Here is a 27,574-nt window from a genome sequence, read left to right as displayed (position 1 = left end):
CGTAACTATACTACTACTAATACAGTTGACAGGCAGTGTCAGAATGTCGCACGCCTCCGCCAATGTCGTGCCCGTACGGCGGGCCGGTTGGACCGGACCGCGGTGGCGATCGGTGACGTCGTTGTGCACGTTCGACAGTCGGGTGTTTTTTCCTCCTTCCCTCTGCCTTCCTCAAACTTTGCGTGCCGATGGGAAGCAGAGGAGGAGTCAAGTGCGACACTCTTTTCGCTTTCAGGCACACCGCTGAATACCTGTACTCCCGACTTACCGATTCAACAGGAAACTGAAGAAATAAATGCCAACACTCGGACAGCGTTCGGACCCACTCGGGAGCTCAGTTTTAAGGTGCGGATAGTCGTCAATGCGCCTCGGTTGGCTCTGGTGTGTGAGAACTGCAACAGGTCCGAGCAGGTGTAGCAGCTGACAGAGAACATGTCCAATGGAAAAGACGACAATGCTGCTCACAAGTGAGTACAACCCAAAATAAAAAGTAAAAAAAAAAAAACAAAAAAAACGCGACAGTTCGACTTGATTTGCTTTTGTGAAATAGTCGCGGCATTTAGACACGCTAACTCGCGCAAGTACAAAAAGAAAAAAGTTGTCCGAGCAGTTGTTTAAATAACCCTTAACCACAAAAGACTGTTTCCTGCTCATCTGGAAGTCAGTCTTTTCTTTCACGCATGCCTCTTGTCAGGTAAAACACCAATTTAAACACTTTCGACGGGCGTTTCTATGCCTCCAAAAATGTTGTTGTGTTACCGTATGTTCTGTGTAAAACAGTGCGGGGACTTCACGTGACCCCCATGTGCGTGGCCTTCCTCGATATTTCATATGGATGAATGCAGACGTTGGTTTCAGTCCGACTGACATAATTCCTTCCGCCCGAAGTCAGCTGGGATAGGCTCCCGCACCTCTGCCTGACCCCGTTCAGCATAAAGGGAAAGATGTCATCATTCCAAGAATTTTGCATTTGAACGTAATTGAGTCAAGGTCACTGTTTGAATGCTCAGCGGTCGTTGAGCCAAAACGTTCACGCAGACAATCCTGTATCATTTTGCGCACAATTATAAGTCAAGTTCATATTACCCGTCCTTATGTCCCACTTTTTTATCTCTTTTAGCAACTCATCCCCGATGACCCTCGAAGAAAGCCTGGATGAGTGTATGGAGGCCCTGGATCTCTTCCTAAACAATCACTTCAATGAGAGTATGGAGAGGCTGCGTTCAAAGTAAAACAAAAACCGATTTTTATGTTTTTAGTGTCTGACTTTGGGTTGGGAGTTATATACATGATATATGTATCAGAAGAAGAGGTCGGTCGTTTCGGCCACAGGTGCTGCTGGGAACAGTCAACTATGAAGCAATGTGCGATTTATTAGATGATTCGCGGTGTACAAGCGGAGCTCAGGTAAGCTTCTATGCTCCAGGATATTGTGTGTTTGCTGAAGCTGACGCCCGAGGTCGGACTGTTTCAACAGTCAAAAAATGGCAGCCCTGTTAAATCAACATTCGTGCTGCGAGGTAGTAGCCCTGGTGAGACGCCTTCAAGTTTCAAACAAGGTTTCACTAACCTCGACCAACCCATTCGGAGTGAAACCCACAGCTTGCCCCCCCCTAAAAAAAATCTGAAATAGGCTCCAGCTTACCCTCGCGGCTAAGCGCTGAAAAAAATTTGAGCTCGATGACTTTTAACCGCTAAAATGACACCAAGCGGAACGCTGATCTCTGGATCGGACATGAACACGCATGAGTTTGTTCTTGTGAGTTGCTCATTGACCGTGACGGCTTGTCCACGTTCTGCCTCGGCGTGCCTGCTGAATGCTGACGTCGCTTTTTCCGATGCAGAGTGGATGAGAGCATGTACCACGCTCTCATCTATGCCACGGTCCTGGAAATGCAGGCCATGATGACTTTCCAGCACGATGACATCTGCGACGCCGGAGCGACCATGAAGAGTGCTCAGGATCTCTGTCAGAGGTGGGTTTATTCAATCTCAAGTAACGTCGACCAATCGGCGCTTGTAGAGCACGCGACACAACATGACTGCAGTTCTAATGTTGATACGCTGACATTCTTGCAGGTTCCGCCGTAAATCTCCAAATTTAGGGAAGTCAACGGGGGAGCCACTCACTGAAGGTAAACGTTAATTCATTTTTGAAGATGCGGTCCAGTTCCTGACCCTCAAACTTTTGAAAGGTGGCATATGAGGTTGTTTAGAATGTCTTTCTCGGCTCACGATTCTGTTTATGACGGTACGATGTTCTCCCGTGCATGTGCAGAGCAGCTCCATGCTGAAGTGTGTTACGCAGAATGCCAACTCCAAAGAGCCGCTCTCACTTTCCTACAGGTATGCCACCGTGACACACCGCACTGAAGTCTGCATGTATCCTATTTAGCGCCAAAAAAAAAAAAAGTCCTTGAACTTATCGAGCCAAATGACAGCAGCGAATATTTCTTGGCAGGATGAGAACATGGTGAGTTTTATCAAAGGTGGGATCAAAGTACGAAACAGTTACCTGATTTACAAGTAAGTAGCTTTTGCGTGCGGTACGTACATTTGATGTGCATCTGGAATATGTGCAATGCAACTGTGAATTATGGGCTGAGGGGACAAAATGTGGTGGAATAAGATGCTAAGTGAAGGAGGTCTCGTCTCATTTCTTCATACTCTTGTTGATGAATGATTGCAAGGGGGCGTCATATCGTGGAAACCAGTGGCGCCCAAACTTTTTTGACCCAAGCAAAAAAAAACTTGCCGCGTACGCACGTATGCCATCATGAGCAAGGGCCGTAACGGCCCCCGACGTGACCGAAACAGAAAAAAAAAAGTAGATGCAAAAGTTGGTGAAAAGGGGAATCACTGCCTAGCATAGCCGAGACCTGACGCGGAGGCATGTTAAGTGCCGAAACTATCGTGCGCACATGTACCGTTTTAAAATGCTTCTTTGAATGAGACGTATTGGGCACCCCTTGGCGTCAACAGTTTCTTTAATCGCTGTTATTCAATCGTGTGAAAGATTTCATCAATCCAAAAAAAAAAATCAAGGAGAGGAGGTTGTGACGAACGAGGTTACACGGTTGCCTTGCACAGTACGAACGGTCGTATTCCCGATTGTAGAATTTTGTCTGCGGCTTTCGCTCGAGGCTGCCGTGTGCCGTTTTCTGAGGTTGTTCACTTTTGTCTTCCAGAGAATTGCATTCCTACGTCAAATCCCAAAGCTGTTTGAAAGGACCCAGCCACACTCACTTAGAGGGCGGCATTTCTTTTGGAATCGGAGCGTTTAATTTGGTACGATGTCACTCGACTATGCTCAGAGCTCGCGCATGTATTTTACAGCTCAAAATGTTATTTTCTGTCATTTTCTTTAGACGCTCTCTTTATTTCCGCCACGGATACTAAAACTCTTAGAGTTTGCGGGCTTCTCGGGAGACAAGGTAGGTGAGCCGTCGTGTCCTGCGCACGCATGCACCCGCTGTACGTCGACCGCGCGGTGACCTCATCCACGTACGTTGTTTCAGGATTACGGTTTGTCCCTGCTTGACGACGGTGCGACAGCGCCGAACCTGCGCTCCATGCTGTGTGTTCTGCTCCTGCTTTGTTATTACACCTTTCTCACATTCATACTCGGTATGGCTCCTCTCCATCCACTCCTCAGAAGTCTGACCCATCCACTTGCTCCTGCTGTGCGAGCTGTAAGCTGTTTTTTCTCTCTCTCTCAGGAACAGGTGAGGGACATGTGGCAGAAGCTGAAAGATTGCTGAAAATATTCCGGCTCCGTTATCCACGGGTGAGTCGATTGCAAAATCCCAACCAGCTTGACCAAAGACAAAAAAAATGGAATGAAACACCTTTATTTTATTTTTTGAATGGATTGTTTTTCTTCCTCTATGTGAGTTCTACAGGCTAGGATGTGGTTAGTGAATAAAAGACAAATGGAATAACTGAGTGCGTTGAGCATTGCGGAGCAGCAGGAACGGTCCCATTTGTAAATCCAATTCTGACAGACTCGCTCCACTCCCATGTCCACATTTTTCGGTACGATTTTCACCAAAATGTGACGCATCATAGCTTGCTACAAAATTGCCTGAAAACCGTTTGTGTGTTTTCTGTGTAACCGTGACAACGAATGAATTAGCTCAGTAACGAACTGAAAATGCAGACGACAGTCAGTATTACAGGCCCGCCCATCCCACAGAACAAACTTGGCACTCTTCGCGACACCGTGTACAAATTCGTGGGAATGCCGTTTGAGAGCACTGGGAATCGCCTTGCAAAAAGGTGGCTGGTGCAGGAGCAGTAACCTTAAAAAGCATTTCTCTCTCTTTTTCTGCACAGGGAGCAATCTTCCTGTTTTTCGCTGGCAGGGCAGAGGAGATGAAAGGAAACATCGATGAGGTGTGTGTGTGTGTGTGTGTGTGTGTATGCCGTTGTCAGAAGATCTTCCAGGAACAGTTCTTGGGGAGGAAAAAAAAAAGAAAGAAAAAAAAAGACTGCTTGCACTCATTTCCTGTTGGTGTTCATTTCCTGTGTGGCAAAGAGTCTGATCTCACAACTGTGGCATCGTGTAATCCGCTCCTCAACCGCATTGGGTGCACACCTTCTCAGTCAGGAGCAATTTGATGAAAATGCCAGCCTTGGCTTCTTGTCTTGGCATGTTCCCGCCCCGTGCTCATGTGGCTTTTCTCCGGGTACTCCCGCATCCCCATATGAGATGAATTAAAAAGGCTTTTTGTCCGTCGGCCCGCATGGCGAACTTGAATTTCGAAATTGGTCAAATGTATTCTGGCTTTTGCATGCTTTGAGGGTCTTTCTGATTGTGTCACCAGGCGGTGGCTCTATTTGAAGATGGCTGCAAGGCCCAGCAAGCGTGGAAGCAGTTCCATCACATGTGCTACTGGGAGTTGATGTGGTGCTTCACGTATAAGCGAGCATGGAAAATGGCCTATTTCTATGCAGACCTACTCAGCAAGGAAAGCCGCTGGTCCAAGGTGCGCACGAGAAAAGACCATTGCTGCTCTTGTCCTGTTCTGCTACTTGGGGCACCACTTTCATACACACCTCGGGAATAATAAATGTACTCCGATTACATTTCAACGTGGTATATGTATTCTGTTGTTGTTAATAATTAAGAATATTCATTGATGTGAAGACACTGAGCACTTCATGATTTTTCACAATCACACTTTGTCAACTTGGCAAATGTTTAATCTGAGATGGCTTCATGCGACCCGAAATGTATTGTAAATGTACGCATAGATGAACAACCATTCACACTCACGAAGGGACGCCAATTTTGTGTGTATATATATATACACACACACACAAAATACCCCCCCCCCCCGAAATCCAATATCCATCTCCATTTTATTTCCCCCTAGGCTATGTACATCTACATGAAAGCCGCTTATCTCAGCATGCTGCCGAGGGAAGAGGAACGTCCCTTTGGAGAGGATGAGGTGGATCTCTTCAGGTTGGTCATTCCCAACCAGGTTGCCTCTCCACACACAAAGTGTGTCGTGACGTGGGAGAGATGATCAGCGGTGCCACGGCGTTATTTATTCATGATGAGAATTTTCATAAACAACTGCTGTTGATTTACGCAATATTACAAGTGATGAAGCGCGATACTCGATATTGGACGGGGCGTACGAATGCTCATCACGAGTCTCTCTTTTGCGCCATAGATGATCTCGACTGGTTATTGATGAGATTTGGTCATGCATTTGCTCAAACGCATGACTTGTGCCCCCCCCCCTTGCTGCCCCCTTCTGTTTAGACAAGTGCCTCTCTTCAAGCAGAAGATAGCAGGCAAGTCTCCCCCCACAGAGAAGTTTGCCATCCGCAAAGCTCGCCGCTACAAAGCCCACTGCCCCGTGAGGCTCTCGGTGCCAGTGCTGGTAAGACTTCAAACTCGACGTCTTCTGGAAGTCAGACCGAAAAAGCCCTCGACATTGATCCCCCTTGCTTGATTCCAGGAGATGATGTACATGTGGAACGGTTTTAGTATGATCAAAAACCGACCGGAGCTGACCGAAGGCATCATCCAGACTCTCGTGGAGGCAGAGCGCACACTGTTGGAGTCTCCAGGTCCTCAGATGCGCCCTTTGAGCGAATGAAGCGCAACGCACGCAAAATGTGACACGGGATGCCGTCCGTCTGCTTGCACCTCCGTAGAGAACGAGTATTCCCTGGATGACCGTTGTGTCGTCCACCTGCTGAAGGGAATGTGCTTGAAAAACCAGGGGCTCCTCCAGGGCGCCGAGGAATGCTTTCATAAAGTTTGTTCGAGGTGAGCGCTTGTGACATTCCTTTCATGTGCCGCTCATTAACTCGCCCTCACCACACAACGAGAAACCAGACGGCCGTAACCAGACGGCTATTTTAATCTCCGTCGTGAACGGAATAACAAACGGTACAGTGGAAAACTGGCCGCAGACTACGGATGGCACAAAGAGACTTGCCTCGAGCCAGCCTGAGACGCTCCAGCAATCAATTGTGATCATTTGAGATGCGCGGTGAACCTGGTGCACTTGAATCAAGTGCCGCCGGGCCACTCGAAAGGAACGCCTTCGGATTGCTACCTTTAAATGAATCTAAAACACAGCAGAACGTTGTTTGTTTGTTCAGTGAGAAGAAGCTCAGGTTCGACCACTACCTCATTCCCAATTCCATGGTGGAGCTCAGTCTCCTCTTCATTGAACGAGGCCGACGGGACGAGGCCATCAAGCTGCTCCACAAGGCCAAGTAAGTGACTCCCATTTGATGAAGTGAGCGCTTGGTGACACCGATATCCTCCCAAGCGCACCGCTTTTCAGATGAGTGCTTCTTCAAGTGTGCTACGGGTACCTCTAGTGGTATGCCAAAAAAAAAAGAAGACTTGTCATCATTATTATTTTAATACAGTCCAGTTTTCCAAACATTTTGTAGGGACAACTGTTCTTGCACTTTTATGTGAAATATACATTCATTGAATTATTTCAGTAATTTTTTTTGACTTCCCTATATTTAAGCGCAGTGTCAATGCTTAAACTGTACATGTTAGCGTGGTTTATAATAATGTTAAATGGAATAAACCTTGGGCTCATTTTTGAAGAACACTCGCGCCTTCTAGACGATTGTGTTTTAACATTGTCATAAAGGCGGGGTGTGGAGAGCCGGGTATTTTTTGGGGGGAGGTGGGACTTGGTTTTAAAAGTTTGAGAACTACTCCTTCAGAAGGAAGGTCCACTACAAAATCAGTTTTTTTTTGTTGTTTTTTTTTGGCAGGGAGGATTTAAAAGTTCAAACTGTAATTTATTGGTAGTTGATTGAAATTTCCGATAAGCCATGAGTGCCATGTTTGCCCTTGACAGTCCTTGTTTTGACTTCTAGAAACAACTACAAAGAATACTCGATGGAATCTCGTACGCAGTTCAGGATCCATGCCGCTCTGGCCAAACTGAAGGCGGGCTCTGTCGACGAAGACCAAACTCATCCATAGGGAGAGAGACATTTTATCACCGAAGGCACTCTTCAAGTGCTGTCATCGAGACACTTTGGTAGATTTAGCCAATGCGCAGTTTCATCAACTGAATGCTGGACTTATATTGGGGTTGTCTTTTTTTGACATTTGAGAAAAGTAAGACCCCATTGGTGTCAAACAGTAGAAAAAAGGTTGTATAGTTTTGAATAGAACTTCGCTTTTATAAAATATGTGTATAAAGACGTTCCATTGTTTGGACCATGTTTAATCTGCCTCAAGCGTTGATTAAAGCCACTCTAAATGACATTTAGTGTAACTGCATTATTTTGGTGGTTAAGAGCAGAGACGTATGGAACATTGACATCATCTGAGGTCAAAATGTGTTATAGCCTCAAAAGGGAAACTAAAAAGCTGTGGTGACAATTGCAATACTGCGCAGTGGAAATGTTTTGTGAAACAGCGGTGGTTATTTTAAAGTGCTCCACAGGTACAGTTGAGTTGAGGGACACCTTGACAGTCACCAGCAAGGAAACTTGCATCCAGTATGTTGTGGGCTATTGCCTCTTTGTAATACTCTGCATCTTTCTTTAAAACAAAACGCGGTCTGAACGGAAATATTTATTACAATGACAGTTTGACAAGGAAGGACAATCAACTTTTGAAATTACCTTCTCAACTGAGAAAATTGAGCTCTTGTAATACCAGATAGCATTAGAAAACAAAATGAGCACTTAATTGGGATGACTAAGCAGATAAGGCTAAAATGTATTTATATTGACTGAGTCCAAATTTACGAGGACGTAACTGGAGGAGTGACAGGGACTCCCGCCTGCTCTTCTCTCAGTCTGCGTTTCAGTAGTTTCTTCTTTTTCTTCTCCTCCTTCTCAATTTCGGCAACCATTTCCACGAATTTGGGGCTGCGCGGGTCCACTGAGTAGCCAAAACGCTCTCTGGCCTCAGCCAACAACTTGTCACGACGTGCCTTCTCCTCTTTGAGCTTCTGTTTCGTTTCACGCTTCTCTCTGCGCCAGTCGGCGATCATCTTGGGCATTTTGGCCATGTTTTCTGCGATGAGCTTCTCCCTGTGACGGGAATAGAAAGTATCATTATAACAAATGTTACTGGAGCTCATCATTTTTATTGACAGTCAACCACGCTGTCTCAGAGAGGTAAGTGTATCAACTGTTGGATGAACTGCGGCAGTCCCCTAAGTAATGTTTACAAGCAGCGTTGGTTCATACAGTATGCGTTATGCAGATATTACAATCTTTCAATTCTAGCGACAGAAGGAAACAATCAATGTCAAGGACTGCGTTTCGCGTTTGTCCGATAATAGAAGTAATGCCCTAGCGACGTGAGCATCACTCACTTTGCCATGCGTTTTTCAGCCTCTTCCTTTTGTTTGGCCGCGATATTCTTCAACATGACCTCTAGCGGAGGATGCCACTCATTTTCCTCTGCGATTATCTTGTCCAGCTCTGTGTGGCTGGGCCACAGCGAGGCAGGGTCGATGCCGGACCTCGAGCCGTAGCGACCGTACAGCTTCCCATCGTATTTGCCTGTCTTCTGCCAGTCCGGCGTATCGTTCCGGCTCTTGTCTGGAATATAAGGATCGCGAATATTCAGTTTCAGGGGTTTGGGATTATAAGACGCCGTCTGCAGTAGAGTCCCGCTCGGATAGCTCGCAGAATTTAACGTTTTTGGTGTTGAAATCCACTTAAATGTGTGACAGCCCACCAGCGTCCTCCTACAGAGAACGGACGCGGCCATTTTCCTTGAACCTCAAAAAGGACCCCTGATAGGTGGCTCAGAAAGTGCCTGTCTCCGCAGACATTTTTCACGACATTAGTATATTGCCGACAGCAGGACATCACATATGATATGAAATCTTACGAAATAATTGATCTCAAAAGGAAAAGTGGTTACGTCGTGTAACAGATATGTTTTCCCTGATATTTTAATCTATTAAGTTTCATAAATACAAATAAAATAATTACCAAAAGACGTTCCAGATTTTCTCCAACATGAAATTGATTGAATTGGATGCGATGATAGAGTGAAAATTATAGTATAGAACCGCTTCTAACATCAAGGCTTACGTAGGAGAAGTCGTTACGATAAAAGTATGTTTTTACATTATGTGCTCTGTTGTATGATTATTATTTTAGTATCTTGAATTATTTAAACATTTCAAAAGTAAACGGAAAATTAATGAATTCTCAGCTGTCAATGTATTTTTTTTTACATGAAAACATGTGGGGAAAACCCTCTGGGTACAAAAAAGTGACCAATGGTTGGGCCTTCCCTGCTGGGAAAAATGATTGGGCCAGCAAAAAAAAAAAAAGGAGAACATTTTTGCTTGAATCTCTGAGGCCTGAAGCCCTCAATTAAATCAAAGAGAAGAAGCCTTTAACATGGTATCCTACTCGTTGTGGCTGTGTATAAATTAAAATAAATCAGCAGGGTTTAGTTAGTGGGTAGAGGTCAAATGTTCTGCAATTTAAGGGTCAAATGAAGTAGGGGAAAGCAGTGTTGGACTCTCACAACTGATGTTTTCAATTTGAAACAAATAGCTGTCGAGATGTGAGTCCAAGATCTTGGTTATTCCCTCTCTGCTCTCTCTGCTCCACTTTCTACTTTGAGACGACACTTCCCTGAAAACTTTGATCTGCTCTTAGCGACGCAGCCGTCATCATTTTTGTGTCCTGGGAGCAAACAAATAAAATAGTTTTTAAAAAGCTCCATTAAAGATTTAAGGCTCCTTGGGTCTGGGTAGAGCGGGAAGCTGGAGGTGGATGTGACATGGGCTTAATTTGTTTTAAGAGTGAGCCCTTGCCAGGTTTGGAGCTTAAGGGGATCATATCAATGTCAGTCAAAGGCAAAAAGGCTCCTTAGCAGTTAGACAGGAGAGGAGAGTGGCAAAATGACAAATCTATTTCTGGGTGCTTAAGTAGGAGGTTGGTGTGCGGTGTTGAACACATTTTGGGGAGTTATACATAGAGGTGTCAAATGATCGCGTTAATTGCGGATGATTAATTACGGTCATATTTAGCGCGTCCTGTTTTTAATCGCGTTAATCTACATTTTAATTTCTAACTTTATTGTTTCTGTAGGTGGGTTGCCTTTTTCTAATATCCCTTTTTATGTGTTGGCTTCCTGTGTTCGAGTTGTTAAGGGTGTGGAAACAACTGTCAGTCACAGCTTGAAGCGGACATTGATTGGCTGTCATAATATTTGGCTTGTTTAGCATAAAATGATAGGCTCCTATTGCAGTTGGGCGGGCTAAGTAAGCAGTGGTGAGAAAAGGAAAGGTGGAAATGTCGGAGCATGTGAGAGTTCTCGATCCAGTGAATGGAAAATGTACATTCCAAAAACGCCCTGACGGCATTATTGATAAAGGTAGAGTGTTGTGCCTAATTTGTGAAGTTTGCTTACCACCGAAGCAGCTCAAATTTAGCCTACCACATCAATGCAAAGCACCCAGCCGCGATTGCAGCAACAGCTAACGTTAGCACCCAAAGCGTTCGTAATAAACTCGAGGGGTTCGAGGCATGAAGTCAGCATAGCTGCTGTGTCCTCTGTAGCCTCCTAGAAGTGATTGATGTTTATTTCAGCACTTTATTTAGCAATGATGAACAGTGTTATTTCTGAAGTGCTAACTTACAGCACTCCGATTCAAGGGGCTTTTTAAAAAAAAAATAATTTATCCGAAGCAAGTTCAGTGTTGAGGACATGTATTGTTCAGAAAACTGTTCTTACTGTTTTTGATGTTAACCTAAGCACCTATTTTATTTTTATTTTGTAATTATTTGGAGCCGACTTTATTTGTAAACGCCATAAGCGGAAACAGTATCGTAAGTATCCGCACACATTTGGTTTTTGGTTTCGCCACGATAGAGACAATTTAGATTTCCGTGGAAATGAAATAACTCTCTGCTAATGATACTGTATCCTCCTGCATGACCATTTTAGCTTTTGAATGATCCAGTGGCTTCGGGAATTGAACAGAATGTAATGAAAGAACCGATATTTGGCCAACGAGAGAGAATAGTAAACAGTGATTATGGAGCTAATAGTTTCCCCTTTGTCCCTAGGAATCCACAGACCCATGCAGCCCAGCGCAGGGTCCTAATGAGATGATGAATGAGAGCACGCAGAGTGACGGAGGCTCGAGATCCGCTGGTGACCGCTAATTCAAGGGGAAATTCATCAAAGTGGGCCTGTCCTCACCTGCCCCCATCAGAAAACAATGCCGGGGTGCCGTGAAGATGAATGAAGGTAATTATCTTCTCTACCTGGTCCGAACAACGCTCTTCTTCTCTCCGGCTTCCTGGGCATCCAGCCTCGATTGCACTGTCTGCATAAAATGCAGACTTTTTTTTATTCTTCTTTAAACTATTTCCTCTGATGAATTGTCCCCAATTGCTGAACTCTTTCAACACAATGTTTTTGTTATGCATTTGAGGAAAAATGCTGCACAAATAGCAGAACACATCTGTTCCAGTGCAGTGTTGTATTTCAGGATTGTGATTATTATTATTATTATGTTTTGTAACATTCGTGACACACTCCTAATATTTTATATATATATATATATATATATATATATATATATATATATATATATAGCTTGCTCGCTAGCTATTAAATAATTGACAGAATGAATGTTGGTTAATCACATGAAGGTTATTATTGTGTGTAGCACTCCATTGCATTCTATTAGTAATTTATTTATTTTTTTTATGTGGTACTTTTTTATGGCATTGACAAAGTACCTGTTTTCGATCTCAATGTGTGAATATTGAAGCGTAATATTCTACCATAAAATTCAGTGTACATTGTTATCGCGCCCTTTATTTGTCCTCTAACGATCTCTCATAGTTCTTTCGAGTATTCCATTGAGCTGAATTAAAAATGTTCATCCTCTTCAGGATGTTAAGATTTCACATTTCAAACATTTATTATTGTTACTATTATTATGAATTTTTTTATTATTATTCAAAAGTTTCTTATTTCAGTTTAAAAACAAATCTTGACATGAATGTTTTTTTGTTTTGTTTTTTTTACTTCTGTGAACACCGTGCATAACAAACTCAGACAAACAGCTCAGACCCTCGATTTAGACAACTTTAATGTAAATCCCTTTTTTAGAGTTGTGAGCCCATTTTCCCAACATCATGATGTGCACCAAGGAAGCAATCTTAATATTTGGTCTTTTGTCCACCAGGGGGCTATCATCAACCAGCTCAAGCCATCAACGTTGGTAATTGTCAGCTGACAGTGTGACAAGTAAACAAACCGTAGAGGTTTGATCTCAATGCTTATGATTAGAGTAGATTTAAATCTTGTGGTACTTATTCCTCTCTTTTCTTACTTGACTTATTGTTTCCTCTTTCATCATTCAGTCCGTTATTTTATCCAAGGACAACCAATAGTGTTTTTCAAGTGATTCTTGCTTGAGTGAAGTGGTTTGCCCAGAGGGAGAAAAGCCAGCAGACGAGAGTGAAGCAAAGGGGCTGTCAGACACTTGACATACCCCATGAAACGACCTTCAATACAGACTTTTGATTGAGACGATAAGCAAGATGATATTTAACATTTATTATCAGGTGTGTTCAACTGGTTAAGCACGTCGGCCTCACAGTGCAGAGGTCAGGGGTTCAAATTCGGGCTCCGGCCTTCCTCTGTGGAGTTTGCATGTTCTCCCCTCAGGTGTGTCGTCCCTGGATGTGATTGTGAGCGTGGACGGTTGTTCGTCTATGTGTGCCCTGCGATCGTCTGGCGAGCGGTTCAGGGACTATCCCGCGTACTGTCCGAAGACAGCCGGGATAGGCTTCAGCATGCCCGTGACCCTTCTGAGGAGAAGCGGATCAGAAAACGGATGGGTGGATGGATATATTCATTGGCTTGTCGTCTTGTCATACAAGGAGCTTCCTGTGGGCTCGTCATGTTGTTTTTTTTCGACAAAATGACTTTCCTGACCACCAGGTGCTGAGTCACCGTATGTTTGCATCACACAGATAAAGACATCGCACAACCCTCTGTATGGGGACTTTACGTCGGTGGGGTGGGGTGGGTGGCTGTTGACTACAACGGGGGAAATTAAGAGTTAAGGGGTGCATGTGGCACCAGCCTGGCGTGGAAATCCTTCCGTTCCTCCCTTCGCCATGCCACCGCCATCTGTCATCTGCGTGAACATCTGCACACCCAAGGTGCCCTTGTCACCCGATGTTAAAGCAGTATGTTTGCTTTTTCTATTAAGGGAACCTGGAGTGATTCACCAGAACAAAACCAATTAGACGGATGGCGTCGTGGTGAATCACTTGGATTGCAGAGCCATATTAGATACATCGTTGCATCCTCCGGCAATGTTGTCACCGTGTCATCCGAGAGCCGAATTATCATTTGCCCTGAGTTGGTCGTGTCTCGGCTTGGTAGCTTCTTTCCACTTGTTCCTGCTTTCGTTGCTAAGCCTTCTGCCAAAAAAAGGGCTCTTCGCTCAATCCTGTTTTTTCAATACGCACCGTTTGCATATGAGTTTGGAGTTGACATTTTAGCATATTTTATGTATTTCACAAATTCAGGGTGATACTACTGGATTGGGGCAGTGGTTAGTATGCCTACCTCAAAGTTCTGAGGTTCTGGATTTTGAATGATCAATTCTTTGCCTTAACACCTCGAAGGCAAAGCTGATGAAATGAACTCGACAGCACAAACGATCTCAAATTGCTTTCTGGACTGACTTGAGTGCATTTCAAAAAATTGGTAAATTTTGAGGTGGCCCTTCCGTTTTTCTGTATGCGGCCCGCAAACGTAAAAGTTTGGACACCCCCTGTGTTACATGATGCTGAGTGTGGCTGTTGACTTATGCATCCACAAGACCACAGGAAACTTAAATACTTTTTGGAGGGGGGTGGGGGGGGGATTGTGAAGGGAGTTTATGTTTATGCAGTGTGTCCTTAACAAAAGAAGCTCAGTGCTATTCTTGGCTTAGTTTGCATGTCTTTGTAATTTTGTTTCGGTTGGTGTACCGCCCTTATTTCCATTGAATCGGAGCTCCATAATTTCTTCCATTTTCATTCGCAGTTAGTTGCACCCTCATGCTTTTGTCGTACGTTCAGCCTCCAAGAATTGCTAGCCAGTGGACTGTTTTGCTACAAGCTGTCCATGTATATTATTCACCAGTGTAGTTCTCAAGAGCTGTTCAATATATTCCATCGGGTGCTGAGCTGCTGTACAATGAACATTTTGTTGTAGTAAATCGCGCTCTGATATAATCGGCAGTATTACACACTGCTGAAATGACCGGTTTGTGTTGTGCTTTTTTTCTTTTCTCCTCAAAGCTTTGCAACATTCTGATCTTTCACACCGGTGAGTTCTTTTTGTTACTGGCATGAAGCTGGATGCCGCTTTGCCACAGCTGCCGCTCCAATGAAGTGGACCCGACACTTAAGCACAAAAACACATCCGCGTACATGAAGCTCCGCACCATCTGCTGGGGCTGAATTCGTAAGGATGCTAGTAGTGTCTACAAGCGGGCGCTGACCACACGCCACCGTTGCCCGGCACAACCCTCTGACACACTGATGGATGTGCACCAAATACGCCGAAAGATTGCACGCCAAAACAGAAGAAAAGATTTCAATGCTGCCTCAGCGTGAAAGAAAAATGATAGAGACACTATTTTAGAGTGTTTGGTACCAAGCCGCCATATACAGAGTGTACACAAAAAAAAAAAAAAGAAGGCAAACAAACACCCTGAGAGCATTCAGCACGAGCCAAAAAGTGTCTGGCGCAGCAGACCATCCATTGAAAAGAGCACCTGCATGCTCGAAGAGTCTGAAACTCCAGTCTCAACAACTCTTTACAACCTTTAACCGCCTCCGCTTGTCAGGCTAAAGACAAGTTCCGAGCCTTGGAAAGGACCCCCGCTCCCACCCCAACGCTTGCTATTTGTCGCCGACTTTTTTTGCTTTTTCTTCCGCTCTGTTCAAATATATCTTTGTTCTAATGGGTTCCACAGAAGTCGGCTCATCCCAGCACCACCGGGTTTTAAAGGTCCGTGCGAGCGAGCCGGCTCTGGCGCTGCCGCACTTTGAAATGAGGCCTGGCCGCGATTTTTGCGGAGGAAGATGCAGAGAGACCAGCTAACAGTATGTTTTCATTTTTATGCACACTCAGCAACTTAGTTTGGGATTCAATGTGTGTGTTTTTTTTTTTCTGGAGCTGTTCCAGGACTTGACATTTACTTGTGTTGCGTTCCTTGTTACGCTTCGAGTCAGTTACAGTTGCCTATGAAAATTGGAGATGCGGATAAATTCAGGACCAAATATGTCCAATATCCCGCTGTTCTATTGAGTAAGATCTCACTACACAAAGGAAGTGCTTTGCAGTCACTTTGCCTCAAGGACGAAAAGAAGCCTGCCGTGAAACTGCAATCATTTTGTCGCAAGATGTCATTTCTGTTCACTGAAATTTGAAATGGAAAACAAATAGTACCATCCGACGACGATCTACTACTATAGCATGAAGCGTCTCCATAATCTAATCCAACTCATGAAATGGAATTGTAAGAGGTGATATGGAATTGAATGGACTTCTCAAGGACAATAACATCTTCGTTTTTTTTTTGAATATTTTTTTTCTCTAGACGTTGAAGTCGGTTGACTTGTTTCACATAATAAAAAATATTTACTGAAAGTAAATATGAATTGCTTAAAATGGGTGTATTTTCTCTTTTGACACTATGTAATATTATGTTATCATATTTCTGTATCTTTTTTTCACCACATTCAAAATGGTTACAATTATTGTGTATCCTACACAAAAAAAAAAAAAAAAGAGGTGCTGAATTTACTTACCGGTAATTTGATTTTTGTCATGTATTTGCACACAATAGTATCATCCGTTTTTTTAAATAGATGTCGTCTACTCAATAAGTGTGCCTGGATCCAGATGATTTTATTTTGTGCAAACACTCAAAAATAAAACAGAATCAATTCAGTACATTTTTTTTCGTGTATGGATAATTAATGCAGCATGATCATCATAATTATTTTGAAGATGATTGAGTTGACATTGAACTGGGAGGCGACAATGCGATAATAAATTGGACTAGGCCAATCAAATCATATTCAAAATATATTTTGCGGTCATTCAGTAGTTGTAAAGGAATTATGGTGTCCTATGCTAATATTGATTTCAGCGTGTGTGTTCAGCTAGGTTGCTGTGGAAAACTAGGCTCCTATGGCTATAAAGAGCAGGAAGGGATGATGAGGCCTGAGCTGATCTTCTTGGCAGCCCCTTCAAAGTCTCGTTCTGGAACTCCTTGACCCTTTTCCCCCTTGGACTTGGACTTTTTTTGGCCACTTCGTCAATCCATCTGCCACCACAGTTAATCACCAACGTCCTATAAAGATGTCATACCTACAGTTAAGATCCTTCTTTTTTTTTTTTTTGGACACTTTTTTTTTCTGGGACTTAAAGGGTGCGTGATCGTGTCACACTGGTCTGATTGGTGGAAAGTGGAAAATAAGAGCAGGATGAATTGGGATCATTCAAAGATTGCCTGTAAGCAAACGGAGAGGGAGGTAAAACTGAAAGCAGATGGCTGAGCTGGCACCTGTTTTACTTTCAAATCTGTTTGGAGCCATTTTCCACGACTTTAGAAAAAGAGGGGAAAAAGCCTATAGTTCATATGATGCCAAAATAAGACGCTCTCAGGTTTTAACCTTTTGTGACGATGCCTTCCTTGAGCTTTTCAGACATAATAGGATGCGCCCCTCTGAAGAGGAGAGGATACAAAAACAACCTCTTTTAAATGCGTCCACTTTGTCCCACCAGGGTGGCGTAAGCAAACAGAGGGGGCATTCACGACCCAAAAGAGCCTCATTTCAAGTGTTAATCTGTTGGGGGCACATGCTCCACAACAGCCCAGAACCAAGGTATCATGCATACGTTCACACACGGCAATCAAACCGGGCCGGGTTAAAGATGGCTTTTATTTGGCAAGCAAAGGCATCTCTTCCAGGTAACTGCTTCCATACAGGCAGCTGGAATGCGGGAAACGTTTCAAGACCGCGGCACTCGCTGTCTTTCATATTACAGTCGAACCTCGTTTCATCGTACTCCGTTGACGTTTTCACCGCTATCACGTTCACACTTCCAAGTCCCGATTTGCCGTCATTCAGTTTCCATTTGACCGTTGTGCTTCCAACCAGTGCCTTTAGAACGTAAACTTCATTATCACGACCAGATTTTCCCCACAAAATGAAGAAAAGGCATTTGTGACGACGAACCGTGGGAAGCTAATTGCCGCCACGACCTTGCTTATCGACAAAATGTACAGCGCAAGAGTCCCCTCCATTGCTTAGCAACACGATTGATCGACGCGTACATGGTTGCACTTCCTGTGGCGCGGCGCACGCGGTCCGAAAACACGTCTGGTAAACGGGAGCAAATGTCGCCGTCTGTGCGGGCTGAAATGGTCTCTCAATTTCGAAAAGGGAGTCTCCTGAACGTCGGGGGCACTGGCAGGTGCCTACGGCGGGTAACGTTTGCTCACGGAATGTTTTCAGAGATGAAGTAGGAACGCTACAGGTTTTTTTTTCTTGTCTTATAAAATTTTTTTTTATTCATATACACGTATTTGTAATTGATGTGGTTATACCATATTACATGTTTTTACATCTATAAATATTCCTACTGCATTATGCATCGGAGTTGGCGGCCATTTTATTGGAAATGTTTACATTTTCTGTGGCACTGGTCCTCATGAGGGTGACTTTGGATGAAAGAGTTTCGCATTCTTTCCATCATTTGTTTTTGGTGGTTTCGTTTGTTTTGATCGATTTTAAGATTTAAGATGTGTTGCTCAACCTTAACTTCATTTGAAACCCTACGAGGACCCGTGTCTTTCCATAACCGTATTCCGGTTAATTTTGTGAGATTATGAATGTGTCGTCGAAGTGTGCTTTAATTATCATTGATTGATTATTCATTACATGTAAACTAATCATACAGCCACAATGGCTCCATGTCTATGTAATTAATTTCATGAAGCTCTCATGAATCATCAGAGGTCATTCATTAGTTATCCATCTGTTAAGGCTGTGTTTTGTTTTCCCATGACAAGATTAAATTGTGTTTAAAAAAAAAAAAGGGCGCGTGACTGCGTGAATGTTCCAAAAGGTACCAGCAGAGTGTAGCAGAGCACCCACATGTTTGGCCTTTGCTCCTTGCAGCAAGACTGCACACGCTCAAACCAAAAGCCAACACAAAGGTTGCAGCAAGTCGGATTGAACACTTTTGTTGTCACCGACGCATTTGCCCCCCGCTGTAAACACAAGTTGTACTCAGATTTGCATGCAAGCCAACTTGGCGGAATGGCCTCCAATATTTGGAATTGAAACAATTACAAATAAACATGCGTGACTCCTTTTCCCCGCTAATGGATTCGACGAGTTCAATAAATGGAAAGAAAAGGATTCGGTTTTCTTCCCCAAGGTTATTTTTTCGTGGCCTGCTTTGCTAATTGTGGTGACCATGTTTGTCGCATGTGTTGTCTTTCAGTTATTTGTTGAGCCCGAGAGAAAATCGGTGTACACTTAAATCATGTCACACCAAGTCTTTCCTCATTTGCTAACAAATTCTTTTTTTTTGTTTGTTGTTTTTTTTTTTTTTTTTTTTTTGTGTGTGTGTTTTTGGGAATGATTGGTCATGGTCCGAAAATAGAATGTTTGAGCAGACAGGTTATCCAAACAGAGATAATCTAACGTGTGTTGATGTCTGACTGTGCCCTGTGCGGGAGTTGGGATTCTTGCTATTGGTGGTGATGCCCAGAAGTTGTTGCCATGCAACTCTATCTGGCACACACGCACACACACACACACAAACACGCAGGAGAGCCAACAATGGTCTGCTTTATGAGGTGCCCGCCGATGCCATGGTAACCTCGTTCTGGGCAAGACAGACCGAACTGTGTGCCAAAAAAATGCCATGGTGCCTTATTTTCCCTTTCTCCAGCCACGTTGCCCAGAAACCTTTTGAAAGTTAATAAGTGAAACCAGTGGGCAGACAAATTACGGCGGGTGTGGGTGAGGAAGAGCAGAGAAGAAGGTAAACTTTGCACTTTGGAACTAAATGAACTGTTGAGTGGAAACACGAAGCTGCGTGATTAGAAATTTGAACGTAATTGAACGCCGCAACCCTTTGTATCTTTATTACGAGCAAACTTTTCAAATACTATCACAGGTCAAATGCAGCTGTGGTAAATTGACATTATTTGGACAAACATAGTGGGACGCAGCGCTCCAAACAGACTCCTTAAAATTCATTTACAGTACATGATACCTATGTTTGCTTTGAAAGAGCCACGACATATATTTTACATTTTAAAAAATTGTCAGAGGAACTGGATACACAGGTTCATGATGTACCTTCTGCCATCTAGTTGAACAAGATTTTGTTGTTGCGCCTGTCGCTAAATGTCACTGACATCACAAAATGAAAAGATGAATTATTTGTTGCCAGTAAATCATTTTCATTTGAAGGGAAAATTGATGATCTTGTGCCACACACACTGCACAATACGGTTCTATACAAGTTCATTAAATTCCACCCCACGCTTTATGAGGTATTAGCTTGTAACCTAAAGTCAAAACGAACTAAGATGTGCTCACACTAGCCGGACGGACTGCGAGCCACCATTTGACGGCTCACATTGTATATTTGAAACATTGCTGTTCCACTTCCTGTATGTGATGGTAGTACTTTCAAACTCTTGCCAGCTGTCAAAACAAATCAAGACGATGGCAGTCCAAGCTCTGTGGAATAGGATGCTAATGCTTGACAACACTAACAGCATACTGATTCAGCTCCTGTACCTAAGGGAGGGAAAAAAAGTACAAACTTTGGCATTTACTTAAGTACTAAAGTACAGGTAGTTTTCCCCTCTTTTATTAAACTCCATAATAACCATACTCTGAAGAAGAAAAAAAACCCCGGTTACCGTATTACATGCTATTGTTTAGAGCTAGCTAGCAGTGTAGTTCAGAACTAGCTTAACGTCAGCTCGACTTTTATGCTACATGTGTGACGGGGGCCATTACGAACTGTGGCAATCTGCAGCTCCACGTCACTTTCGCTTCAAGAACCATCAGCACTTAGGTGGACCTTAACGTCAGCTCGACTTTTATGCTACATGTGTGATAGGTGGATTTGGGCTTTTCTTTTAATGCAGTTCTGCCACACAGTATGGCGGGAGCATTGGTGAAGCCGTATTCAGTCCTGTACATTGCCGCACAAAAAAAAAAACAAAAAAAACAAGCACTTGCTATCAACTCAATGTGTAAAAACTTTCACTCAACAAACGTGACTTGAATAACAACACAAAAAGCAATGTCGACTTGTAACAAATCAGAGAACTCATTGAACACAGCACACAGTAGAAAAAGAAAAACAAAGTCGAATATTCTTGAAAAAAAAAATGATCATAAGTGCGGACCATCAATGAGATGTGACTTCCTCGTAGCACTGCCTGGTGCCACGGCACCATTTGTTTGCATTGAGTAAGACTTGCGCATCTGCAGGGTTGGGGTGGTGAACACAGCACACAGTAGAAAAAGAAAAACAAAGTGAAATATTCTTTTAAAAAAAACTGATCATAAGTGCGGACCATCAATGAGATGTGACTTCCTCATAGCCCTGCCTGGTGCCACGGCACCATTTGTTTGCGTGAGTAAGACTTGCGCATCTGCAGGGGCAGCGTAATGGGGTACAAAATTGCTCCATGGAAATAGGATACTTTTAGATGAAATTGCTCCAGTTGCAAATTAACTCGACGGTCTGTATCTGTGAGCTAATGTACGGATATGCCTTGGTGTGAGTAAGCGAGCGGGTCCGTGGGGGGCAGTGAGTGGGGTTGCATCCATCCATTTCCATATTACCGCCGGTCATCTGGGCACGGCGCCAATCCCGGAGCTTTTCGACCCCGCTGAGGCCGAGCAAGATTAAAAACAGCACTGAATCATGGCTGCAAGCTCGAGACTGATGGGGAAGTGTGAAGGAAAAGGCGGAGAAATGGGGTGGGTCGCGCAATAGGTCATCTAGCGCTTTTAAAAAGGGGACTCCGTGCCAAAAGTGGCACATTGAGCCGGCTATCGGGCTGTAACCGTCTTTTTTAATTGCCGCCCGTCACACATTTCATCGCCTCTCGTCAACCGCCACGGATGTACAACACAGAGGCCAGCGCAACATGTACTCTGCACTTGGGAATACATCCGATGATAACGGCCCTCTCTTCACAAGCTGTCTGTTAATGAAGACAAACATAAACATACAGCGGTGCGTCGGGATAGGCAAAAGGGTGAAGTTGGGCAGCGAGGCCCGCACGCTGGCTAGCGCGGGAGCGACGTGATCAAACGCATTCGATAAAATCTGCCAAACCGATCGGATTGAGCACACAAAAACAAACAAAGGAGCCGGCCAATTCAGCGCTCAGACGTTTCTGCTTTATTTCCTATAACAGGCTTGACTAAATCAATTCCACAATAATGGAGGCCATGTGTGCCCCCGCCAACTGTTTACAACCGCTGGAGAAAATGACTTTTTGTTTGTTTTTATTATTTTATGAGCAACAGATTTCCCTACACTTTGGATGCATAGGCCAAAGAGAGAGGCAACTGGAGGCTGAAGGGCTGATTTGGTCAAATTTGGCTTGTTAATGTGATTTGACATCTATAGAGTGGGAGCATTCAAACAAACAAACAAACAAACAAAACAGCCATATTAAATCAATGAATTCTTGAACTAAACCCAAACTGTCAAAACTTTCTGGTCTCTTTTAAATGTGCAAATCACCTGCTGCTTACTTATATTTATGAAGTATTTATTCTAATATCTATCTATCTATCTATCTATCTATCTATCTATCTATCTATCTATATATGGGTGGCACAGTGGATGACTGGTTAGAACGTCCGCCTCAAGAGTGCAGAGGTGCAGGGTTCGATTCCGGCCCCGGGGCGGTGCTTGCTGTGCGGAGTGTCGAAGTTTTCCCCGTGACTGCGTGGGTTTTCTCCGGGTACTCCAGTTTCCCTCCCAGGTTCCAAAAAACATGCGTGGCAGGTTAATGGAACACGTTAAATTGTCTCTAGGTGTGAGTGTGAGCACAAACGGTTGTTTGTCGATGTGTGCCTGGCGATTGGCAGGTGCCCAATTCAGGGCGTCTCCCGCCTACTGCCCGAAGCCAGCTGGGATAGGCGCCAGCACGCCCGTGACCCTCGTGAGGATAAGCGGATCAGATAATGGAAGGAATTTTATGGATATTACAAACACCATTTCACAATCCCGAGTCTTCCCATTTTTTGGATAGCCACGTCATTTCTCAGGAGAATTCCGCTGGGTTCAAAAAGGAATTATACACAATTTCATAGGTGGCCCAAAAAGTATTTTTTTTTCCCCCATGACTTACAGAAGGGGTTTCCAAGAAAAAGCTTTTTGGTCACTTGGCTGGCACGAAAGCTTTGGCTGTTGCCTTCTGGAGCATTTCCAGTGTGTCAGCGTCGGACGTGGCAAATCGACAACTCGCACAATTGTGTCAAAACTATTTGCAAAGGATACTGCAGGTACAAGGCGGGTTGCGGCACGCATCCACGCGGGGACCTCAGAACGGTGTCTCGGCGAGCGTGCCCATGGCAGAAGAAGCGTTTGGAGCGGCAAAGCGAGAGGCACAGCTGCTTGGAGAGGGCTCTGTGGCATTTCTGTGTCTGTAACCCCTCTCCCGCCAAACACTCACGCAGACACACACAGCCACGCACACGCCAGAGCATACTTACAGTTTACGCTCGTACATACACGCACACTCTAGCACTCAAGCCGTCGCCGCGTCCGACGAACACATAGCTCCTAAACGGTGTCTTCCCCCCCCACCGCCTGACCCCCAACACCCCCGTTGACTTTGTTGACATTTCCGTCTATTTATCAGCGGCCCCAAGAAGAGGATTGTGGCGCGGGAGGCAGCGTGGCAGCGCGGAATGGCGTGGGAAAGGTGGCAGCTGTGTTATGACTTCTCTGCCAGGTCATGGCGCATGGTAGGATGGATGCCTCCTGTCTCTCCTTTACTCTGTCATGACCGATCAGTGTGTTTGTCTTGCCTTCCTCTTTCTCTCTTTTGACCTGAACTGCGACCCGTGTCGTTTTCGACTCGCTCGCTGGAAAATATGTCCGAACGTTTCATTGGAATGCTTTGCACGCCGTGCGCACGGAAAAAGGCGATCGGAGATGAAATGAGAAACACGGTTAGCATTTCCAAGACTAGCGCGTACGACACGCTGAGCCAAAGATGGTGGTTTCGTTTTTGTTTACCGTGAGACACTTTCCATCATCTTAACTTTCTCCTCAAATCTGCTCACAAGATACTTTGGAGAGAAGACATGAATGATTGACGACATCAAACATATCTAGGTCTGATCCCCAAGGATGTGAGATTTTAATTTAAACCCACAGGAGGAAATGGATTTTATGCAGGCCAAGAGACCTAATTCCATGTTTGGTCCACATTTTCGAAACAGGAACCTTACCTGTTGTGCCAGATTCAGTCCTGCCCTGATCTTGTGTTGACCTTTTGCATATGGTACACTGTTGATTGCGCAGTCACTGTCCTATCTCTGTGTCGGACTTTCAGGTCAATTATCCCAGATTCTGTAGTACATTGATAACATCAGTCATGCCCATCTCTTGATATATAATTTTTATTTATGATCCGTGCAACGTGCAGTGTTGATCACAGAGGTGTCTTGAGGCCTGACACAGTTTGTAAACCCGCGGGTTCCTCTCGGTGCCAGCCAGAATTGGGGCCCCATGCGGGGATGCAGGAGATGGCGAGCGGGGAGGAGGAATGGAGGGGTCACAGGGTGCTAGGGAGGCACAGAGAGGGGCACGGGCTGGGCATGGGCAGCCTGGCAAAAAGAGCAGCCCTCCATCTGTGCCACTCAATGCCTCAGCTCCATGACATACACAATGTGCACGGTGCGGACGCCAAGCCACGGTGTCGAACAGGGGTTGTCCAAACTTTTGTCGTTGGAGGGCTGCGTTAAAAAAAAATGGAAGGATGACAGGCCTACTTTTGGAAACTTGCTCTAGTCAGTCAAGAAAGCAATTCGAGATTGTTTTTTTGGGGTTTTTTTTTTTTTAGTTTTGCAAATTCTTTATATCCCAAGTCGAGTCAGATGATGAAGATGGGGCTGCTAGACAAGTGAGCAAGAGGAAGACCTAAAAGAAGGTTGATAGATGATCTCAAGATGTCACATGTTCTTATTGATTGGAATGTTGAAGGATTCCAATTTTCCTTGTTCTGTCTGTTGGCAATACATCGCCTACCGAATGCTATCAGCAGCCATAAAAAAATCATTTTACCACCACTTAGCCAGTTCTCAAATTGATGATGTCATTACAGTTGTCATTTATCATGGTTAGTCATAGTTAATGGAAGAAAAAAAAATCTTGATCAAATCTTATCTCATTTGTTTGGTGCACGTACGTCGGCAAGCTGCAATTTTCAGCACGCGTTTCTGCCAGATCTGATCGAAATTGCACATTTGGTAGCCATTAAATGGAATCCCATTTAACATGTTGAGGCACACACACTGTATATCTATGACAAATCTTATCAGATGTGCTTGTCATTTGTCACATTTATGTGGGATCTTATTACATGACACAAGAAACTCTGGATCTTAAGAAAATGAAGCTCCTTTTAGCTATGAAGATCCTGCATTAAGTTGGATCACTCGCTGATTTGAAAAGTGGCAAATGATGAAGTCTTGATTGCAGGTCTGCACTGGTCTTTGTTTTTGTTTGTTTTAGGGTGCAAGGTTGGTCAGTTTCTATTGGTTTGGAACCTGTCATCCATCTCCCCTTAAAAAATATTGAACCTTGCTGCATTCCTTCCGAAACAAGGTGTGGTTTTTTTTTTAAAGCTCTAATGATCAGATGCCTCCCTCCGTTTCTGTCTCACTCTCTTTCATCTCTCGAGCTGTCTCTCTCTCTCAACCCCCAGACAGACCCTCCCATCGGAGGCCGTTTCCCTCCCGTCTGGCTCGTCCCCTTCCTTTCACCCAGCTGACCCCACCACATCCTCAGAGAGTCTGTCTGTCTGGTTCTCCTTCATCCAGATAGACCACTTTTGGTCCTGGTCATCCCTATTTCATGGTACCGGTGTCCGGTTATCTCTTCTGCTCTTGCGACTCCGTCTTTGTTTCCAGCAACGCAGATCATTTGCTTTTATTTCCCCTTGATTCTCTTCTTTTCGTGCGCTGCAACCGCACAGATGTCTGGCTTGGCCTGCAACACCTGCCTCGCCATGTGTTACTACCAAGTGTTGCCTTCGACTGCAGTGCCCAGAAAGCCTGACTCACGTGCGCCGCGCGCACGGGTGTGTGTGTGTGTGTGTGTGTGTGTGTGTGTGTGTGTGTGTGTGTGTGTGTGTGTGTGTGTGTGTGTTTGGGGTTGGGGGAGTAGAAGCCACAGAGTGGATTAGCCATGAATATTCATGATCTTGTGGCTATACCACCAAAACGAAACTGATAACACAGAGAAGACTCCACCCATGCAAAAAAAAATAAGAGAGCGCAAAGTGTAGATGACACGGAGACTGAAAGGAAAGTGATGAGACACAAGGAAGTAGCAGCAGGAGAAGGCGGAAGAGCAGCGATTTTCCCGAACCGATGGGGGGGAAGAGAGGCGAAACATCCTTTCGCCACAGGATAGCGCGGCCTCTCGGGTCGAACATAAAAAAAAGCCCAAGTCAGCATGTGGTACATGAAGGATGATGTCAAGTTGAGAAGGGCATAGCAATTTCATTTCTTGAGTAGGGGTAATGTTTTCCAATGGCAAAGACAAATACTGTACATTCAAATGAAGAAAAGCAACGTCTGTCCATTTGTGAGTTACCGGGCTACTTTCTGGTTCGTGCGGGATGACATATGAGTCTGGCATTGGAATACTAAGGCCTGGGAAAATGTTTTCATTGTCAGACTGTGCAATGCTTGACTTCAACAGAAAAAATAAGCAACACCAGAGCAGAAGAGTTGACAAAAATTAGTGAATTTCCCGAGAATTTGCCTCAGCTCACAGTCAGGTTAAAATGCAATATAACGGACTGAGATTGTCATGGTACAGCTATCTTACAAGTGCAAATTACTGCAGTTGCTTTGCTTTTCAACTGTTTTACCCAGCACTCAGAAGAATGTCTTCAATTTTGGATGAATAACCTCCACTGGCAGAGCTGGGGGGGGGGCTTGTGGGCATTGGTAGCAGTAGTAAGAACCATTGTGGGGATGCTCATGTCGTAACGATGAGAAAAGCGTTTGACACTCAAGTGGAAAGGGGGATGAGGCATAGGAAAAAGCGAGGGACATTTCGGCAGAAAAAAGCGGGAAAGAGACGATAGCATGATTTGTTCGATAATGTTGTATTTTCCCCATTACCCGCCACCCCCTGTTTGGATGTTGATTGTTGATCACGTGTTTCCAAGTTTGTGTTTTGTGGACCCGCTGAGATAGCCCCGGCCACCCCGTGGCTGCCCAAGGATACAAGTCTAGCTCAATGAGACTAAAAACTCCACTGGTGCTTTTTAGCAGTAGTAAGAACCATTGTGGGGATGCTCATGTTGTAACGATGAGAAAATACATTCATCGATCAAAGCTGGGAGAAGACTGCAAATGAAAAAAACGTTTGACACTCAAGTGGGAAGGGGGACGAGGCATAGGAAAAAGCGAGGGACATTTCAGCAGAAAAAAGCGGGAAAGAGACGATAGCATGTCGACCGTTGGGGTGAGGGGCAGCACATCCAAGTGGACCAAGACCCTTGTGGCTGTTATTCTCTCCTTCATGTCTTGCCAAAAAGGGAGATTATACCAGCTATGCTTTCTCCAATGGTGGTGGTGGTGGTGGGGTGGAGGATATTGGGAGGGCTAGTGGACTCATCCGTTCTTAACGTCCTCTCATTTCCCTCCCCCACAGATGACATTTTCTGGTGGTATGGACCGGGCCTAAAACCAGAGCAAAGCATATCACTTCATTTCATAAGGCAGACAGGCACTTGCACGAAAA

The 27,574-nt window shown here is 44.4% G+C and overlaps 3 protein-coding genes and 2 long non-coding RNA genes across 10 annotated transcripts in view; 3 read left to right on the top strand and 2 right to left on the bottom strand.

Annotated features, from left to right (window-relative positions):
* Window positions 1-7,768, top strand: LOC109530015 (tetratricopeptide repeat protein 39A). 3 transcript variants are annotated; one of them, XM_019893509.1, is made up of 18 exons: window positions 1-345; window positions 1,121-1,228; window positions 1,845-1,976; window positions 2,080-2,135; window positions 2,279-2,346; window positions 2,462-2,526; window positions 3,189-3,288; window positions 3,369-3,434; window positions 3,519-3,627; window positions 3,720-3,787; window positions 4,336-4,395; window positions 4,827-4,988; window positions 5,379-5,470; window positions 5,777-5,897; window positions 5,976-6,087; window positions 6,175-6,289; window positions 6,628-6,744; window positions 7,372-7,768. In XM_019893509.1, exons 1-18 carry the CDS (start codon window positions 296-298, stop codon window positions 7,478-7,480), a joined length of 1,710 nt encoding a protein of 569 aa, XP_019749068.1. In that variant the 5' UTR covers window positions 1-295; the 3' UTR covers window positions 7,481-7,768. The 3 variants fall into 3 exon arrangements, with proteins under 3 accessions (XP_019749068.1, XP_019749069.1, XP_019749070.1); XM_019893510.1 differs by having other exon boundaries at window positions 5-467; XM_019893511.1 differs by lacking the exons at window positions 1-345; window positions 1,121-1,228 and adding an exon at window positions 1,235-1,407.
* LOC109530019 (uncharacterized) lies at window positions 1,414-27,574 on the bottom strand. Its single transcript, XR_002170937.1, has 3 exons — window positions 27,564-27,574; window positions 10,838-10,840; window positions 1,414-1,529 (listed from the first exon to the last, which is right to left on the bottom strand). It is a non-coding gene; the product is annotated as an uncharacterized LOC109530019 (long non-coding RNA).
* On the bottom strand, window positions 8,063-9,259 carry gadd45gip1 (growth arrest and DNA-damage-inducible, gamma interacting protein 1). Its single transcript, XM_019893512.1, has 2 exons — window positions 8,832-9,259; window positions 8,063-8,544 (listed from the first exon to the last, which is right to left on the bottom strand). The coding sequence occupies exons 1-2, from the start codon at window positions 9,230-9,232 to the stop codon at window positions 8,253-8,255; spliced, it is 693 nt and encodes a 230-aa protein (XP_019749071.1). The 5' UTR covers window positions 9,233-9,259; the 3' UTR covers window positions 8,063-8,252.
* Window positions 8,519-27,574, top strand: part of nfixb (nuclear factor I/Xb) — a 128,593-nt gene continuing 109,537 nt past the window's right edge. Inside the window, exons 1-2 of one of the 4 annotated variants that reach the window (XM_019893500.1) lie at window positions 8,519-8,631; window positions 11,567-11,740. In XM_019893500.1, coding sequence (XP_019749059.1) covers window positions 11,735-11,740 — 6 coding nt within the window. In that variant the 5' untranslated portion in view covers window positions 8,519-8,631; window positions 11,567-11,734. Of the gene's footprint in view, window positions 8,632-10,832; window positions 10,862-11,566; window positions 11,741-27,574 lie in introns of those variants that run through there. The other 3 variants (XM_019893508.1, XM_019893502.1, XM_019893505.1) reach the window with 3 other exon arrangements.
* On the top strand, window positions 13,547-16,893 carry LOC109530018 (uncharacterized). Its single transcript, XR_002170936.1, has 2 exons — window positions 13,547-15,615; window positions 16,681-16,893. It is a non-coding gene; the product is annotated as an uncharacterized LOC109530018 (long non-coding RNA).

Source organism: Hippocampus comes, unplaced genomic scaffold (genome assembly GCF_001891065.2).
Source record: "Hippocampus comes isolate QL1 unplaced genomic scaffold, H_comes_QL1_v1.1 scaffold23, whole genome shotgun sequence".
In the NCBI taxonomy this organism is placed as follows: Eukaryota; Metazoa; Chordata; class Actinopteri; order Syngnathiformes; family Syngnathidae; genus Hippocampus; species Hippocampus comes.
This window is presented reverse-complemented; position numbering and strand designations above follow the sequence as displayed.